This window comes from Otolemur garnettii, unplaced genomic scaffold, assembly GCF_000181295.1.
Source record: "Otolemur garnettii isolate 467f Iridium unplaced genomic scaffold, OtoGar3 scaffold00088, whole genome shotgun sequence".
In the NCBI taxonomy this organism is placed as follows: Eukaryota; Metazoa; Chordata; class Mammalia; order Primates; family Galagidae; genus Otolemur; species Otolemur garnettii.
Window position 1 is genome coordinate 4,842,332 of NW_003852483.1, and position 18,709 is coordinate 4,861,040.

Below are 18,709 nucleotides of genomic sequence, written 5' to 3' on the forward strand. Positions count from 1 at the left end.
GGGTCCGACCGGCCGAGCCCCAAGCGCCCCGCCCGCGCCCTGCGCCTCAGCTCGGCCGGCGGGGGAGGGGGCATGAGCCGGTGCCCGCGCATCGCCCGAAGCTGCGGGCCAGCCTAGAGCCCCGCGCTGACCCCGCGCGAGCTGAGCCGCCCCTGCCTCCAAGCCGCGGGCGCAGCAGTGGGCACCAGGATGCAGCGGCCGGGGGAGCCAGGCGCTTCGCGCTTCGGCCAGCCCGAAGGCTGCGCCGACCACCGGCCACACCGCTACCGCAGCTTCATGATCGAAGAGATCCTCACTGAGCCGCCCGGGCCCAAGGGCGCCGCGCCCGCCGCCGCCGCTGCTGCCGCGGGAGAGCTGCTGAAGTTCGGCGTGCAGGCGCTGCTGGCGGCGCGGCCCTTCCACAGTCACCTGGGTACGTGTGGCGGCCGCAGGGCCGCGGGCCGGGCTTGGTGGGAGAGAGAGAGCAGCATTGCGGGGGGCACCCGGAGCTGCCCTCATCCTCCACCCCGGCTCGGTCGCCGTCCGGGGAAGCCTGTCTGGGCTCAGGCTCTGGGATTCGTCTCTAGGCGCGCTCCAACCGGGAAGCCGAGGGTGCAGGCGTCAGGCCGCACAGAAACCAGGCCTCGTGCCCCACGGCCAGGCCGAGAAGGGCGTTCGCTTTCTCATTCACCGCCGCCCTACGGCCTTCAGGCTGAGGACCCTCAAGTCCGCATCCCCATCACAGGCGCGACCAGACTTCAGATCGCTTCTGATGAAGCGACCTCAGGGCGTGGGCGCCTAGGCTTGCGCTACAGAGTGGCCAAGGCTGCCCCAAACAGGGAGGCAGGGACCTCTGAGAAAGAGGCCTGCGTCTTGGAGTGCTAATGGTGGATCAAGCCTTTTTGGAGCTCCCGGAGCCCAGTGCGTTCCAGAGGGAGCTTAGAGGGGCCTTGGCCGGAATATGGGCCTGTCTGAGCCTTGCCTAGGGGCAAGAGGCCTCACTGTAATGTTTGGCCAGGCTGGTCCTTCCACTTCCATGTTGGCTGGGCTTCCACCCCTCAGACTTTTCCAGCCTCTGTCCTTTCTCTATCTTCCTTGGTAGGTAGGTCCTGTCCTACCCTGGTGGAGCCGTCTGGGTCTCAGCCAACCCTGTTCTTGCCTTTGCCTATCGTGTTCTCCACTCATCCATTGGCCTCTTTCAGCTGGCTTCTCTCTCTGAAGTTGGGCTGCCTCTCTTCTTCCATCTTTTCTCCATGGAGCCTCCTCCCACCCGCTGCCAGTGTTCCTGTCCACATTTTCTCACATCTTGGCCTGGGCCTTCTGGACTCCTTAGGGAATAGAATCCACCTGCAATGAGATGCTTGTGAGAGAAGGGAGGCTCCTACGCTCTACCCGGGACATTAGTCTAGCAAGCCACTTTCCTTGCACTCCACACCCCAGCTAGTGCTTTGGGTCCTGGGGTAGCATTGCCAAGTGGTTCTTTCTGAGTCCATCTGGGACACAATGTCTAGGCTGCCTTTCGCCTCCATTGCTTTGTTGTTAATAATTCGTTTGAAGCGGGCAAAAAAATCATTTTAGAACTAAAGAAAATGGAAACTTCTTTATGGGGAAGAGTCTAAAGAAAGAATACGGGAAGGACAATTTCTTTGTAATCAGGTGCTTTGGAATTTCTGGCAAGCACCCCAGTCCTCCCCACCACAGATGAGGCCTCTGTCGCCTGGCTGCCGCTGGCTCTTGTGCCACGCACAGAAAAGTAAATGTGCACACTGCATTCGTATTCTTTTTCTAGCGTAGTAATGCTGGTTTGGGGCAAACGCCCATTTTCTTAACTAGCTGTCGGTTCTTCTTAGTTCCCTTCTTCCATAAACGACACACTACACGCTTCTTAGAGCTGCAAACTTGTTCATGGAGAACCCTAAAATCTCAATGGTGGCTGGGACCCAAGGAATGATAGGACAGAGCACCCACCGGGAGGGAGAGGTTCCCCTCCCAGACTTAGGGGACACCAGCGTTGACGAGGACCGTCCTTGGCGCGTGGTGCAAATCCTCTAGGCCCGAGGCGGGGCGTGAAGGTTTGCGCTAGGTGGCACTGGCCGAGCGCCAGCACCCCTGCCGCTCACGGCGTGGCGGGCTCTGAGGTGGAGGAAAGCGGCGGGAGTTCAACCGGCTCCCCGCTCTTTTTCCTCGCAGCCGTCCTGAAGGCCGAGCAGGCTGCGGTGTTCAAGTTCCCTTTGGCGCCGCTTGGATGTTCCGGGCTGAGTTCTGCGTTGCTGGCCTCGGGACCCGGGCTGCCCGGCACCGCCGGCGCGCCTCACCTGCCACTAGAATTGCAGCTTCGCGGGAAGCTGGAGACAGCGGGCTCTGGGGAGCCAGGCACCAAAGCCAAGAAGGGGCGCCGGAGCCGCACTGTGTTCACCGAGCTGCAGCTGATGGGCCTGGAGAAGCGCTTCGAGAAGCAGAAGTACCTCTCCACACCAGACAGGTAGTGCGGGGCCAGGCTGGGGCCAAGGGTATGGGAAGGTGGTTACCTGCCCTGCTGATGCTGCCCCCTACTCTTTCCAGAATAGATCTGGCCGAGTCCCTGGGTCTGAGCCAGTTACAGGTGAAGACGTGGTACCAGAATCGGAGGATGAAGTGGAAGAAAATAGTGAGTGTACCTGATGGCTTCTTGCCTCTTCAGCTTTCTGGACGGTGTCCCTGCTCCCTATTTCTCCCCTTGCTTTCCTAGGGACTTCGGCCCAACCCTCTGAATTTCCTTTAGTGCCTGGTGTGCACGAGGACCTTCTGTTCTCTCAGTCCTTCGGGTGCCCTAGCTGAGCCAACAATCCTTCCTCTCCCCCTGTATCCGCAGGCTTCCTGGCAGTCTTGAACTCTAAGCCGCCTCTCCCAGGAGCAGGCGCTCAAATGGCTGCCATTTCCTCCGGGCAGGGAAGGACTTCTGATTTCCTTCTTGGCCGCTCCAGTACCCCTTGGGCTCAGGGCACAGGAATTCCCGGTCCATGTCTGGGCTCACCTTGGTGCTGGTCATCTTTCCGGCAGGTACTGCAGGGCGGTGGACTGGAATCTCCCACCAAGCCTAAGGGACGGCCCAAGAAGAACTCTATTCCCACGAGCGAGCAGCTCACAGAACAAGAGCGCGCCAAGGAAGCAGAGAAGCCAGCAGAGATGTCAGGAGAGCCAAGTGACAGGAGCCGCGAGGACTAAGAGCACCGCACAAGGTGCGGGACTCGGGATCCTGGCGTCTTGCGCGGCCCACTCAGCCCTCGAGAACCCACGAGCTGGCCCTTCCGCGTCCAAGCGGTTTGCGTTCTAAACGTTTTATTATTACCTTGAATGCGGACAATTAAGGGACCAAGAAGGACACAGACCCTAAAGCCAAACCCAGGCCACAGCGCACTCCTGGGCCTTGACCTTCGAGACAGGTTCAGCGCAGCGAAAGTCAATGTGTCAGCCCTGAGCTCCGCGGTGCCAAGCGCTCACGCGCACTCACGCCCCGCTCCTTGCCTGCACCCCCACCCCGTTTTGGAACGGCTCTCCGGGGCCCGACGCCTCCTGGCACACTTTGGCTTCCGGGAATCAGACCGGTGGCTGAGCGCAGGCCACCAGGACCTGGACCCATAGGCTCCGCCCCCGGAGGCTGGGTCCCCAACCGAGCTGGGGTCCCTACCCCTCTCTTGCGAAGACAGTGACTTTTTCCAATAAAATATTTTATGACACAATGGAGCTTGGTGCAGCAGCTTCTGAATCCTCAGGGTGTGGGGGGTGTGGTAAGGTAAGATGGGCGCTCTATGTCATTCTCCCGCTATGTCCCTCGCACCTGTGCCCAGCTTCACCCGACCCACTTATGAATGGTGAGTGGCTCAGTTGCTGAGGGTTCTAGGAATCGTCTCCACTCTGAGCATGAGGGGCCAGTCTAAACTTTCCTTCCAGTTCATAGCAGTCAGGCTGCACAAAGGCTGTCCAAAAGAGTAGACGCTGGAGGCTTACTTGGGGGTTTACTCTGTAAGTGTCCTGGGGCCATGAGCTTCTTCATTGTTGATTCAGTCTCCTGAGATCTGAAGGACCCAGGGTAAGGTCCTTAAGATGGTCTTGACCAATACTTTATGAGGTGGATGGGTGGCTGAGGACTCAAAGTTGGAAAGGGCTGGCCACCAGCAGCCCCTTCCTCCTTGCAGCAGTGCAGCCCCCCCCCCCCCCCCCAGTTTGCACATTTTCTGGTATAGTGGGGACAGAGGCACCAAGTCCCAACTGGGCCCAGTGAAGGCACATGACTGAAGAAAAGAGAGGACTCCAGGCAAGATGGTCCCTTCCAGGGGAGCAGCTTGGCAGCCCCTGCTAACAAATATCATTTCCTCATGGGAAAGGTCTCAGTTGCTTTTAGCTGTCCAGGCTAGACTAAGCCTTGTCCTTGTGCACTCTATGTGAGATGACGAGAGTATGGGGATGGAAAGATGCCATTTTACTGGTTAAAGCTTAGGAAGACGATGCAACTTTGCCATGCAGAATTCCAAGCAGGACCAGGATTTTGAAGCCAGGTTCTTCCAGGCCCAAATACACACCCTCAGCTGCAGGCTTTGTGTTTCAGACTGTAAAAATGACCAGCTATGGCCTCCACCCACAGTAGAATCACCTTCCCTTTCTTCCATAGATCAGATTGATTGTCCCTTCCTGGAAATTACACTTGGACTTCCCCTTTCTGGCATCTCCAACATTAAGGACTATAGGAGAGAGAGAGAGAGAGAGAGAGAGAGAGAGACAGAAAGAGAGAGAGAGAGTGCTCCAAAGAGCACTTTCTGAAGGCTGCAGGCCACTCTGCACCCTAGTCCTGCCAAGTATGTGGGAAGCCAGCTCTTTCTAGAGCTCAGGGCTCCTAATTCATCCTTGCAAACAGCTCTCAGATTAGTCGCCTGTTTCCCCTGAGAGGCCCAAGAAAACCTGTCCCACTCTGGCTGCCTGAAAGGAATGAATCATCAGTATGTGACTGACTGTGCCCGCTAATTCCTTCCGGCCCTTGGGGTTACTACCAGGTCTGTTTAACCTCTCCATCCTGCAGTAACTTTCCTGCACTGGGCCCAGGACCCAAGTGACTTTTCACTGCTGAGTTTAATCCTCTGCATTTTGAAAGAGAGATAAGTGAGGGTCCAACTTCTGTCCCTGGGGAGTCCTAGGAACTGAGATTACAGCTCTGCCTTTGTCAACGATGTAAAGGAAAAGAACTTGTCCTCACAGGGACAATTGAAGAAGAGAAAGGAAGAAGATCTGACCTGTATCAGTTACAGTTCCTTCAGTGTCCTCTAGTTTTATTAAATGTAAGGAAGAAGACCTGGCTTAGACAAATTAATTGCCCTGTGCACGTTAGGACCAAGTGGTCTTTGTAGGACCAAGTGGTCTTTGTAGGACCAGGGCTCTAAAAGGTGGGGAGGGGGTCCACTGAATTCGGAGTCAGAGCACAAGGATCCTAATATTTCAGCTTGTACAGACTCTCCAGGCACAGATGGGGAACCTGATGCGGGGAATCTGGTCCCGAGGTCACCTGTGGGTCAGTGGGGAAGCTGGGCCTCAAATGAAGGAGTCCAGATTCCAGCGTAGGCAGGGTGGGAGGGGTGGAGTTTTTGTCACTGTCTGCGCCTCTGTGTTTAGCGCCCAGGGAACGGGTAGACCTCAGCAGCTGACAGAGCCTCCGAGGGTAGGGAGGAGCCGCAGCCTACGCGCTGGTCGCGTCCGGGTAGCTTAGGATTGTGTGGTGAAGTTCCTAAGACCTGACAAAAGCTCCAAGCCGGCTCCGGGGAGGAGCTAAGGCACAGAGGCAAACAGCTGCCCACCGACCTGGAGACTTCTCTACTGAGCGCAGTCCGCAAAGCTGCGACTCTAAGCAAAGGACCCCATTTCACCCACCCAGGTGAGGCGGTCTGCCGGACTGCGCGCGCTAGGACGCGAGCTCCTAGGAGCCGGATCTGAGCGCCACCGCGCCCAGGCCACGGGGCGCTGAGACCCCTTCTTTGCCCGCTGCAGCTGCACCCCCTCACGTAGGCCCAGGTCTTGAGGAAGTGAAGGCCCTTGGATGCCCGCGACGCGCAAGTCTCTTTACAGCCTCAAGGTCCTAGAAAACAAAATTCGGAGATGGCGCGAGCAGCGGAGGCGGTGGCTATGCTTTCCGAAGCCCCCCGGCCAACTGCCGGGAGAGGGACTGGGCTTGGGAGTCTCGCGAGAGCTGTGGCCCTGGGGAAGGCGGGGAAGCGTCCACGACCCGTGGGCCCTGGGGACGCGGAGGGCTGGGAATTAGTCTGGCAGCAACGCTCGTCAACAGGCGTGAAGTTTTCGTTTACTGGGCTTTATTCAAGGTGGCTTGGGCAGAAAGTAGACTTTGAGAGAAGATTGGCTGAATGGCCTCGGCCTGAAATGGGAGGAGGGTCGCATCTGACGTTATGTGATCTTGACGCTGAGCAAATCGGGATCCTGGTCCTGGAGTTGTCTGGAGAGAGAAACTTCTGGCGGCGCTCAGCTCTTGGGTCTACCCCAACAGGGCCAGTAGCGGCGGGTCTGGGGTCGGCTCAGAGCCTTCCACTTACTGCTGGCTCCACGTAGACTCCTGGCCTGCCAGGACTACCACCGGCGCAGCCGGGAGAGGGGACGCCCTATCTCTTCCCCTGGCTCTCCAATTTTTTTTTTTTTTTTTTTTTTACAGTTTTTGGCCGGGCGGGGTTTGAACCCGCCACCTCCAGCATATGGGGCTGGCGCCCTGCTCCTTTTAGCCACAGGAGCCTCCCCGCCCTCCCCTCCTTTTTAAAAATAAAAATTACTCTGCCTTGCTCCCTTTCGCTGTTCTGGATTCTCCTGGAGGGTCACTGCAGACCCCGGACCACGGCCACGGTTAACCTTCATGGAATATCAGGTTTACATCTCCTGGAGCCAGAGTGAGCCCTCTGTTCCTACTGGGAGGACCCTGTGAGCAGGGTCCGCTGGAAGTGGCGAAAGGCTGGCCTCTCAACCCAGAGTGAGTACCACTACCGGGCCATCTTCCTGGAGCTCCAGTGTCCGGTAGAAACCAGGTGCTTCCTCAGTTTTCCGTTGCCTGGCTTCCTAATTTCATTTCTATATTCCAGTGGGGCCCTGCCCCAGAAGTGACAGCACTGGAGAGGGAACTCAAGATACATCTCCTGCCCCCCAAGGCAGGTCCAGGCCCAAGTTCTCAATAGTCCACGCCCCCGCCCCCCATCTCAACATGGGACCCAGGTCTCCCTGTGGAAAGAAACTTCTCCAACACCATCTCCCCAGCCCCACTTAAGGGAGGTAAAGAATCTGGCTTTCCTCACTCTTGGCAGATGTGCGGGGCAGAAAGTTGTCTTTGTCCACAAGGCCAGTACCTGCAGAGTCTGCTTGGCTTTGGATCAAGATCTCTACTTCTGTTCTTGTTCCTGGGCCTCTGATAACTTTCTGCACCAAGGTCTAGTCCAGTCTTCCCTTTAGCAGCAGTAGCAAGAGGCCCCTGAGGGGTCAGATCCTCCCTCCTGGGTCCTCCCTGACTTTGAGGGGGAGGGGCTGGGTGTTCTCACTCAAGTAACTTTAAAACTTGAGTTTGCCTTAGTTCTTATACTATGATGTTATGGTGTCTCATCTACTTTAAGAAGGAATTTTCTCATTTCTGAAATCTGGATTCCTATGGTGGGTGGGTGGGGGCAGTGAGAGGTTTTAGTGCTATGTGGTCCTGTGCCTACTCCATGTGACTTTAACCCCCCTCCTGACACACACAGGTGCACTGCTAATGAGGCATTTCAGGTGGTCCCTAGCCTGTCAGGCACCAACCCTAGGTGCAGAAAGCCAGGAAGCCTGATGGGAGGGGGCATCCTTCAACAAGGCAAGGAATTCACAGGGGAGGAGCAGTTTAGAAAGGATCCATTCAGAGAGGTGGCTATGACCTCTACAACTGTAAGAAGTTTTTGGAAGACTTAACATCTGTTGATTTCCCTAATAATTTCCTTTTTATTGTAAACTCAATAGTGATCTGTGATTTTTTAAAAAAACTATGTCCTAATATGCTTAAAAGAAATCTTTGAGTAAGTATAAAATAAAAATTCCAGGTAATATAAAAACAGTGGATCATGGCTTCATGGGTAACATTAAAAAAGTGGATATTTGCATATTTTGAATCAGACAAAAGTCTAATAACCAGAATGTATGCAGAACTTCAATTAATCTACAAGGAAAAAACCAACAATCCCATACATCAATGGGGAAGAGAGATGAATAGAATCTTCTCTAAAGACGATAGATGGATGGCTACTAAGCTTATGAAAAAATGCTTATCATCCCTAATTATTAGAGAAATGCAAATTAAAACCACGCTGAGATATCATCTAACCCCAGTGAGAATGGCCTATATCACAAAATCTCCAAACTGCAGATGCTGGCACAGATGTGGAGAGAAAGGAACACTTTTGCACTACTGGTAGGACTGCAAACTAATACAACCTTTTTGGGAGGAAGTATGGAGAAATCTTAAAGAACTCAACCTAGACCTCCCATTTCATCCTGCAATCCTATTACTGGGCATCTATCCAGAAGGAAAAAAAATGTTTTATTATAAAGACACTTGTACTAGGCTGTTTATTGCAGGCCAATTTACAATTGCTAAAATGTGGAAACAGCCTAAATGTCCTTCAACCCAGGAATGGATTGGTAAGCTGTGGTATATGTATACCATGGAGTATTATTCAGCCATCAAAAACAATGGAGATTTTACAGCATTTGTACTAACCTGGATGGAAGTGGAACACATTATTCTCAGTGAAGCATCACAGGAATAGAGAAGTAAGAATCCTATGTATTCAACTCTGATATGAAGACAATTAATAACATTAATGACATGGTGAGACATGGGGGAAGGGGAGACCAAAAAGAGAAGGAGGGAGGGGGTGTGGGCAAGGAAAAAAAGAAAGAAAGAAAATTATGTTGTTTATCATATTGCATCCTCACTTATAAGTGAAATATGTTTGTAATTTCCCCTTTATAATAATATATTTTCTCCAAATTTAATATCAGGTACATCAAGATTAAGTAGAATGATTTTGAAGTATTTCTTTTTCTGTTGTCTATAAGATTTGGCATGATCTGTTTTCTTAAATTATCTTTTACTTTTATTTATAAATATTAGTTGTCTATTTTTTTGAGACTTTGGAAAAAACCAAATAAGAAGACGTTAACTGATCGAAGTATTCTATAATAGACATACTCCTATCTGACAATGTGAATGTTACTTTCTTTGCATTATTACTATTATTATCGTTTAATATTTCATTGCAGCAATAGTCTGATTTCTTTTCTAAATGTATTTATCTTCATTTGTTCTTTATGAGGTTTTTGTTCTCAGTCCTTATGTTAAACATTGTTATTATATTACATTTAGCCTGTTTAATTCTGTGAAGGCAGAAGTGAAAACCTAATATACACATGTATAAGTAAGAAAAATAAATAATAACATGTTTCTCAGTGCTTCAAGAAATAATTATGCATGTGATAATCAGTGGCCTCACAGACTCTCTGACATTTATCAAGTTCTCATGTCAGCCCTTCATCCATTTTTTTTTTTTTGAGTTACAGTCTCACTCTGTCACCCTGGAGAGAGTGCTGTGACATCATCTTAGCTCACAGCAACCTCAAACTCTTGGGCTCAAGTGATCTTCTTGCCTCAGCCTCCCAAGTAAATGCCCAGCTAGTTTTTCTATTTTTAGTAGGAGTAGGGTCTCCTTGCTCAGGCTGGTCTTGAACTCATGAACTCAAGAGATCCTCCTGCCTCAGCCTCCCAGAGTGCCACGGTGCTCACCCCTAGCCCTTCATTCACTTAACAAGCATTTATGGAGTGTGGTAGACAGCTCTCAGTGGCACAGTCCTCCCGACCCCGCCCAATTCTGAATTATTTTGTGGATCCAGTGACCACTCAGTAGGCTAGGTACTACTATTCCTATTTTCTAGATGAAGATAAAACTCAGAGATGTTAGGCAGCTTGCCCAGCAACACACAGCTTTTTGAAGCAGAATTGTGTCTGGCTTCAGCTTTGTAGCTGACTGCCCCTTACTCAGCAGCCCATAGTCCATTTTGGGATGCCCCAGACACCATTGGGTCTCCAGAGCCCCTGCTCACCCAGAATGAGTCTCATCCATTTGTTCACCAAGTACTTACTGCATGCCTGCTGTGTGCCAGGCACTGCACTAGACATGGTGTGCACAGCCAGTGACCCAGGAGCTTATGTGAGAAGGGGTGGAGGTGGACAGATAGTGAAAAAGCCACCGTTAAATCCACAAGATGATTTCAGGGAGTGACAGATGCCATGTGTAAAATGAAGCAGATGATATACAATGAATGGGGTGGGGACTTTAGTTAGGGTGATCTGGGAAGATCAGTTTCAGAAACTGTCCCTTCCGTTGAGACCTGAATGTCATGAAGGAAGTGGCTGTGCTGCCAGGAAGTGAGCATAACAAGTGCAAAGGTCTGCGGCAGTCATGAGCTTGGCCCAAAGATGGAAGAAGGGTCAGAGCGCCTGGAACTGGTATGGAAAGATAGGGACGAGCGGTGAGTGAGGAGATAAGGAAGTGGTCCCAGGAGCTGCACCGAAGGCAGCCGGGAAGAGGCAGCTCCCAGCTCGCGCCCCCGCCCACTGTCCTGGGAGAGCAGAGGACAGACCCCACCGCTGGCCTGGCCCTTCGGAACCCAACTGGGCTCGCGCGCAGTGGTCGCAGCCCCCGCAGCAGCTCCGCCTCCACCAGGCAATTTGCTTTTTTTCTTTCATTTTCATAAGGATGCAATTTTCTGCGTGCTTTAAGGACATTAGACGGGCGTTTGACTGACGCGCCATGCGAAACGTATTAGCTGGGCTCGCGCGGCGGGCGCTGCGCACCGGCGGCGGGAGGCGGCCGGGAGGAAGTGGCAGGTGGAGGCAGCAGGACGGGAGAGCACGCGGAGGAACAGGGACTGGGAGGGAGGAGAAGCTGAGAGGAGAGAGCCAGACAGCGGGTGAAAAACAAAAAATGGAGAGATGGAAAGTCTAAATTGACTTACAAGTGTGGAGAGGGGCTAAGAGAAAGAAGGAAACAGGAGAGCGAAGGAGGGGCAGAGAGTGCGACAGCGGGCAGGGCGGGCAGGCGGTGGGAGGAAGGTAGAGGTAAAGAAAGCGAAAGAGAAGGAGGAAACGCGGAGGGAAAGAAAGGGAGAAAAGAAAGGGGGAAAGGGCAGAAAAGAGGAAAGTGGAAAAGAGAGGGCAGAAGGGAGAACTACTGAAGGAGATGATACAGTGGGAGTGAGTCCCCAGACCACAGAGTAACCTTGAGCACAGCGATGAGCGAATTCATTGCCAGGTAGACACTGAAGAAAATGGAAAGCATGGAGAACTTCTTCACAGTTTTACTTTCTTCTCAAACAGGCCAACTTCCCCCTTCCCCAGTACACTCACACATGCTGTTTTTGGCCTACAGTGTCCTTCCCTGTGCCTCCTGCTGTTCAGGACTCCCTCCTGTTCCCTGCTGCTCCCAAATGGCATTTCCCCAGGAGACCAGTTCTGACCATCTTCACCCTGCGGATGCTCCCTGGCACTTATAGCACTGTGCATAAGATTGGTCCCTAGCCCAGTCTGATGGCCCTCAAGCAGAGCTCCAGTAAGGGACACACACTGTGCTGTCACAGATCTGGATTCAGACTTTCCTGGCTGTTTCACATCAGGCATCCACTGCAAATGCTCAGAGACCTCCTAGAGGTCACCTGGCTGTGTTGTTCTTTATTCCTCCCAGGGGTCTCTTCCTCCTGTCAGAATGGTGAATAGATGTAGGCAGGGTAGGGTCTGGAGGCATCTGGGCTGGTCCTGGAACCATGCATTGAGCAGCGTGCCATGAGGGAATGTGGTGTGGGAACTCCAGTGGCATTGTTCCCCAGGCTTGGAGCCTGACCAAGGCCCTCCCTGAGCAAAGGCAGGGATAGAAAGAAGTCAGCTGGTACTGGGGACCAGCTATGTGTGTTACACCACCTGGGACAGGAATTCCCCAACCCTACCGTCACCATTTCTGGAAAGGAAATTACCTGTGTTTTCTGTGCCTCAGTTTCTCCCTCTTTATTTATTTACTTGAGAAAGGGTCTTGCTCTTTGGCTAGGCTATAGTGCAGTAGTGTGGTCATAGCAACTTCATACTCTTGGGCTAAAGTGACCTTCCTGTAATCTCAGCTATTCCTCCCCAGTATTTCAGATTATAGGCATGTGCCACTATGCTGGGCTTCCCCTCTTTAAAATAGGAGCTAATAATAATATTTCATGGCCTCCTTTAGATCTCAAGCCCATAGTGAGCAGGATATCCTCCCAAAGGATTTTTGGGATAAATGCAAAGGTATGACTTTGTTTGTGTGATATACTTGGGGTCCATGGGTGCTGCTGGTATAGAGCACCCCACAAAGCAGCAGGGGTATACTCCTGTTCTGGAAAAGGTAGCTGGGGCTGGCTAGTGGCTCCCTTTGAGCCTTTGCTGTTCCTCCCTCATTGTGAGCTGATGAATCCGGCATTGGCAAGGAGACAGACAGGGCTTTAGACCCAGCCTGAAGCACCCCTCCCCAAAATTCTCTTCTGTGTCTTCATGACACCTACATGGGAGTAGTCTCTGGAGCTTACCAGAAAATAGGCTCCTTCTCATCTGTCCCACCTGCCCTGCACCCGAGCTTCTGGACAGTGATGGGATGAGGTAAGTTCACAACAAAGATCTGTGGACCAGATAAATCAATGCTCTGCCACTTACGTACTGGGAGGTCCTGGGCCAAACCTTGAGTCTGATTACAACATGTATGTGAAGCTGCCATGCTGCAATAGTTAGCTTGGCCTTCACTCTCACAGTGACTGGAACCCAGGTGGGTTCTGGGATTCTCAGTCCGCAGAGCTGCCACGCTCCTGCTGAAGGGATGTCCATATCTGGAGGAGGAGAAGAGGGGCACAGGAACCAGCACCACAGGGGCCAAAGGGGGAAGTGTAAGCCTGGATGCTCTTCAGAATGCATCATTCATTCACACATTCATTTCCCCATTCACTTCTTTGATCCTGCAACAAGAAACTATCTGTGCTTTACTTTTTGCACCCAGGTTCATAGAAGTACTATCCATGATAGCTGAAGGGCAGAAGCAACTCATACCCATTGATAGATGAATGGATAAACAAATGTGGTATACATACACAATGGAATATTATTCAGACTTAAAAAGGAAGGAAATCCTGACACATGCTACAAGTTGGATGGACCTTGAGGACACTATGCTAAATGAAATATTCTAGTCACAAGAGGACAAATACTATATGATTCTACTTATATGAGGGATCTAGAGTAGTCAGATTCACAGAGACAGAAAGTAGAATGATGGTTTCCAGGATGCAGACAGCCTCAGGCAGACTTAGTTCTCCCCATTTTCTCTCCTGTAGTTCTCAGTGATAACTATAAAATGTGCTGCAAATCTAACACTCTGAAATAGAGAAATAGCTCTATTTCAGTCTCCCCAGAAACAGCTGACCTTCAATGCTTTAGCTCAGAGAGTCTCTTTGCTCCAGGGTATAAAACCCAGGGCAGCTGTCCATGGTCCCTGGGCTGTGTGCAAGTGAGGCGTGTGGAGGAGACTCTGCCCAGGCAGCTTTCCTGAGCCTTGGGGAACTGGGTGACAATGGCACCTAAGCTTCAGTTGTCCCTTGCTGCCTATCTGTAATAAATCAGTTTCACGTAACTGTGTGCACATGTGTTGTCTTTCATTAGACTCAGACAAGTCACTAACCAGTGCATAGTGAAACTTGTCTGAGAGGCTGGGGAAGGGGAAATGCAGAACTAGTGTTTAAGGGAGATAATGTTTCCATTTTGCAAGATGAAAAGAGTCCTGCAGATGGATGGTGGTTGGTGATGGTAGCACAACAATGTGACTGTATTTAATACCACAGGACTGCACAAATAAAAATGGTTAAAATGGTAAATTTTATGTTATGTGTATTTTACCACAGTTGAAAGCTATTGTGCCTACTTTGCACAGGGTTCTAGGTTTATCCCATCCTCTCAGAGGGCATTCATTCATTCATCTGCTGCTTCATTTTCTCCACATTGTGGCCTTCTTCACTTCTCAGTACATTCAGTGAACATTGCTGAGCACCTACAGAATCACTTGGTCATGAGCAGGACAGCAAGATCTTGCCCTCAGGAGCCACGTCCAGATATGAGGACAGTGAGGAAGAGAAGTAAGTAAGGTATGTGATGTGTCACAAAATGGAAAGGGCTTGGACGAAAATAAAACAGGGAAGCAGGATGGGGTGCAAAATCAAAGAGGCCCCACCAAGAAGGTAACACTGGAGCCAAGGGCAGGGGATAGCCATAACAAAGGCCTGTAGCAGTGTGGCAAGGGGTCCAAGAGGCACAGTCAGTCCTCACCTTCCCTCCCATGGAGAATCTGATGGAGGTCTGAGGGGTTCTTCTTGTGTTGTCTGAGGGTGTGTTGGGGGCTGAGGCAAGGAGCCATGGGGGAGGACTGCCACAGTCCTGGTGAGAAATGATGGGGACTGCACCAGGATGTGGCAGAGGTGAAGGGAGGTTAAAATTTAGGCTGCTCAGTTTGCTGGCTGGTGGAGCTGAAGGGTGTGCTGAGATGGGCCTGAGCTCTGGGTGGGCAGGAAGAACCCCAGGGAGCAGAAGGCCCATGCTGGCACACCAGTGCAAGTGGTGTCCAGCTACTTGCAAATCCCTGGCTCCCTCCAAGCAGCCAAACTTGGTGTCTTTGATAAGAGGTAGGCAGGGAACAAGGCTGGGGGATTCACAGAAGAGCAGCTCACTCTACCCAGGAGGAAGACGGGTCCAGACAGGAGGACCAAGGTGGGCTTCAGAAGAGAGTGTCCTGAGTTTCTGGAGAGGAGCAGGGATAGGATAGGGCCTCCATTCAGTATGGACTTCTGGGAATTAGTCCCCAGGTTGTTCTTCCCAGGGAGGCAAGTGCCAGCAAAAAGGAGCTTCCTCTGCCTCCAGTATCAGCTGCCAGGGATGCCTGTCAGGGAGTAAACTCCCCATCACAGGAGGTATGTGGTCCAGGAGGGGTTGTCAACAGCTCTGACATCTGGCTCTGCCACCTATTACTTGGACATAATAAGCCTGGACTTAGCATTGTCCTCACAAAAAGCCTTGCCTGCAGGGGTGCATGGTAGGTGTTCCCTTCCATGGCTGACCACCTGCCCTGCTGGGGTTCTGTGTCTACAGGACAAACCCTTGTTCATGGTTGTCTTCACCACACAAGTGCTGTTTGTGATTTCTTTTTTTTAAACACAGTCTCTGTGAATGACTCATGCATTTAAAATTATTTTCATCTATTTTGTGCTTGTGTATAAATGGGGCTGTGTGTTTCTTTTTTGTAAAGATGTCTTATTTAGGTTGCTTGTAATATGACCAGGAGGCTCTCCCCTGAGGTCAGGGTATTTATAGCGATGAAGAATGGTCAACAGTGTGGAGGGCAGCTCTGCCCCATGAGATTCTGGCAGTGCCCTTGGCCAGTGATTCCAGCATGCCTCCTCTGTGGAGCTGCAGACCCCAGGGCCTGTATGCCTCTTGCACACAGAAGCATGAGATGCCCCCCTGGGGACTATAGGACCAGCCCAGGTGACAGTCACTGCCAGGACCCCAGTCAGATAAGAAATATTGTCAGGTTCTGATCTAGACAGTAGGTAGACAAAGTGAGTGACCAGGCAGCCCAAGTCTAGTCCTCACAGAGCTGACTTCCTGCATTTTTGAGAAGCCTCAAAGTGTCGGGGTTATGCTGGGAGTGCACAGGTAAGTGAGTGACAGCCCTGCCTTCATCAACTCATGTCTGTGGGTAGATGGACATGTGAGTGAACCCTACCTTCCTTCTTGCTATCCTTGAGGTCCTTGTCCCCTCTCTAACTGTCCCTACCTTCCCTTCTGCTCCACCCCCCAGCCACCCTGGCCTCCTGGCTATCCCTCTAAAACCTGCCTCAGGGCCTTTGCCTGTGTAATTTCCTCTGCCTAGACTCTCCTTCTCCAGACCTGCCCACAACCAAATCACTCTGGCCTCTCACAGCCCACTGAGATACTTAGACACTATCTTCTTAACAACCTCCCTTAATGTGTTCACCTTCTAGTCCCCAGCCCAGCACCCCCAGCTTGGACCTCATGCTCCCCCTCCCTGTTCTGGTGTGCTCCACAGCACAATATCTCTTGTTCTTATTTTTACCTTGTTTGTATCTCTCCCATCACAATGAAATCACCTGGCACCTTGATCTCTTTCATTACTCTAATTTCCTCAGCTGCCTGAACCATAGGAGATGAATGATAAATATTTGTGGAACAAATGGATGGATGTGTTCATCAATTGAGTCATGGGTGAGTCTATCTCACATAGTTCAATTGGGTATGTACCCAGGGGTGGAATTACTGGGTCAGCTTTCCTGAAAATTTCCAAAAAGTTCTCCAAAGCAATGATACCATCTTAAACTCCTGTAAGAATTCTAGTTGTTCTGTATTCTTAACACTAGGTGTGGTTAGTCTCTTTCTTTGTACCTTTTCTGCTGGGTCAGTAGTGCTAGCTCACTGGGATTTTAATTTGCATTAGTGCTTTTCCACATATTTATTGCCAGGTGGTTATCCTCTCTTGTGAAAAAAATTTTTTTTTGAAGCAGAGAGAGGAAAGGGGGCAGGGGAGTAGGAGTCTTGGTGTGTGACACACATTTTGGGTGCAAGACACAAGTATAAGAGGGACTTTATCTAACAAATGCAATCAGTGTAACCTGGTTTCTTGTACCTTCAATGAATGCCCAACAATAAAAAATTTTTTAAAAAAGGAAAATTTTTTGAGACTTTTGTCCATTTTCCTATTGAGTTACCTATTTTTTTTCTCATTAAACTGTAGGAGTCTTTACATATTATACCCAAATCCTCTGTCAATGTGTGAGTTGCAATGAGAACATAGTCTTGTGACACTGAGTGCCCACCATACTCCTTCCCCACACAAATGTCTAAACTTGGTATGAGAGTGCAGATTGGTTCTCAGGCACTCTCAGTTCTGAGAAACCCTTGCCTCTGGGTATTAAACCTCAGTTCAAGCCCACTAATTCAGCTGGCACTTCACTGAGGGAATAGTGGTCTGTCCTCAAGGGGAACAGAGACAAGCCTGCACCAGCTAGAGCTTATCATGATCTGAGCTGGCAGTTTGGGGTGTGACCATTTCCTACGGATGGTTTTAGCTCTGGGTATCTATATTAGATGTAGACACTGTGCAAGATGTGGCCATGCTACATGGCCTCAAAAGAGAATACTTGCTTCAGCCTCTGGTGCTATGCCCACAACCCACTCCTACCCCACCCTGGCCAGCCATGTTATTGGCACTTTGGTGGAATGCCTGCCTGAACCTCTGGTGAACTGCTTCCCTTTTAAGATTCAATTTAGAAGCTACCTCCTCCAGGAAGCCCTCCATGCCCTTCTGAGAATGAAGCCAGAGCCTCTTCTGTATTTGCATTTTCATTGCCTATTCATCTGGGAGACCTGGGAGGGTGGGGCCAGTATCTCATTGGATATTCAGGACCTACTGCCCATATGAAGTACACTAGCACATGGTAGGCATCAATGCACATTACTTGAATGCCAAAAGGAGTCTGTTGGTACTGTGTTCTCCAGTCAGGAAGGACTTCAGAGTGAAGACTTGATGGCGGAGCTCTGTAGACATCATGTCATCCCAAGCTCTTCAGCTGAGTTCTGTCGAGTGCCTTTCTGACCTACAGGCCAGCTCTGTCACAGGTTAACCCATGATTCTCTTTAAACCTATTCATTTATTTTTGTGGTCAGTAAATCTCTTCATTATTTAATGATAATAATTGTAAATTTTTCTTCTCATATTTCTGAATTTTCCAATATCTTTTTTTAAAAAAAACAGACTTTATTTTTTATAGTTTCAAGTTCATAGCAAAACCAAAGGAACATGCAGAGAGCTCTCATATACCCCACACCCCCACATGCACAGCCTCCCCGTCATCATCATCCCCCATCGGAATGGTGCATTTGTTGTAATTTATGAGTCTGCATTGATACATCTTTATCACCCAAAGTCTATAGTTGACATTAGGCTTCACTCTTGGTATTGCACCTACTGTAGGTTTGGACAAATAGATAATTACATGTATCCACTTTTGTAGTGTCATGCAGAGTAGATTCCCTGCCCTAAACATCCTCTGTGCTCCACCTATTCAATCCTCTCTCCTCCGACCCCTTGGCAACCACTTCTCTATAATTTTGCCTTTTCCAGAATATCCTACAGTTGGAATCATACCTTATGTAGCCTTTTCAAATGGGTTTCTTTCACTTAGTAATCCACATTTACATTTCTTCCTGGTCGTCTCATGGCTTCAGCGCTCATTTCTTTTCTGCACTGAATAATATTTCATTGTCTGGATGTGCCAGTTTGTTTACCAAGCCACCTATTGATAGGAATCTTAGTTGCATCCAAGTTTTGGCAATTTTGAATAAAGCTGCTATAAACATTTATGTGCAGGTTTTTGTGTGAACTTACATTTTCAACTCCTTTGGGTAAATGCCAAGGAGCACAATTGCTGGGTCATATGGTAAGAATATGTTTAATTTTATAAATCTAGTCACTTTTTAAATATGTAAATAAACCTTTTTAAAAAACACTGTATCACTACCATAAGTGGAAAACCAGTATTATTTTGACATAAATGGAAGGTA

At 50.2% G+C, this 18,709-nt stretch overlaps 1 protein-coding gene across 1 annotated transcript; it reads left to right on the forward strand.

The window, feature by feature from the left end:
* Positions 1-189: 189 nt before the first annotated feature.
* BARX1 (BARX homeobox 1) lies at positions 190-3,183 on the forward strand. Its single transcript, XM_003795030.2, has 4 exons — positions 190-412; positions 2,170-2,461; positions 2,542-2,626; positions 3,019-3,183. The coding sequence occupies exons 1-4, from the start codon at positions 190-192 to the stop codon at positions 3,181-3,183; spliced, it is 765 nt and encodes a 254-aa protein (XP_003795078.1).
* The last annotated feature ends 15,526 nt before the right edge of the window (positions 3,184-18,709 follow it).

Coding starts and splice junctions, on each gene's coding strand:
- BARX1 (XM_003795030.2), top strand. CDS start 190: ATGCAGCGGCCGGGGGAGCCAGGCGCTTCGCGCTTCGGCCAGCCCGAA. Junction 413..2,169: donor GCCCTTCCACAGTCACCTGG/GTACGTGTGGCG, acceptor TTTTCCTCGCAG/CCGTCCTGAAGGCCGAGCAG. Junction 2,627..3,018: donor GGATGAAGTGGAAGAAAATA/GTGAGTGTACCT, acceptor TCTTTCCGGCAG/GTACTGCAGGGCGGTGGACT.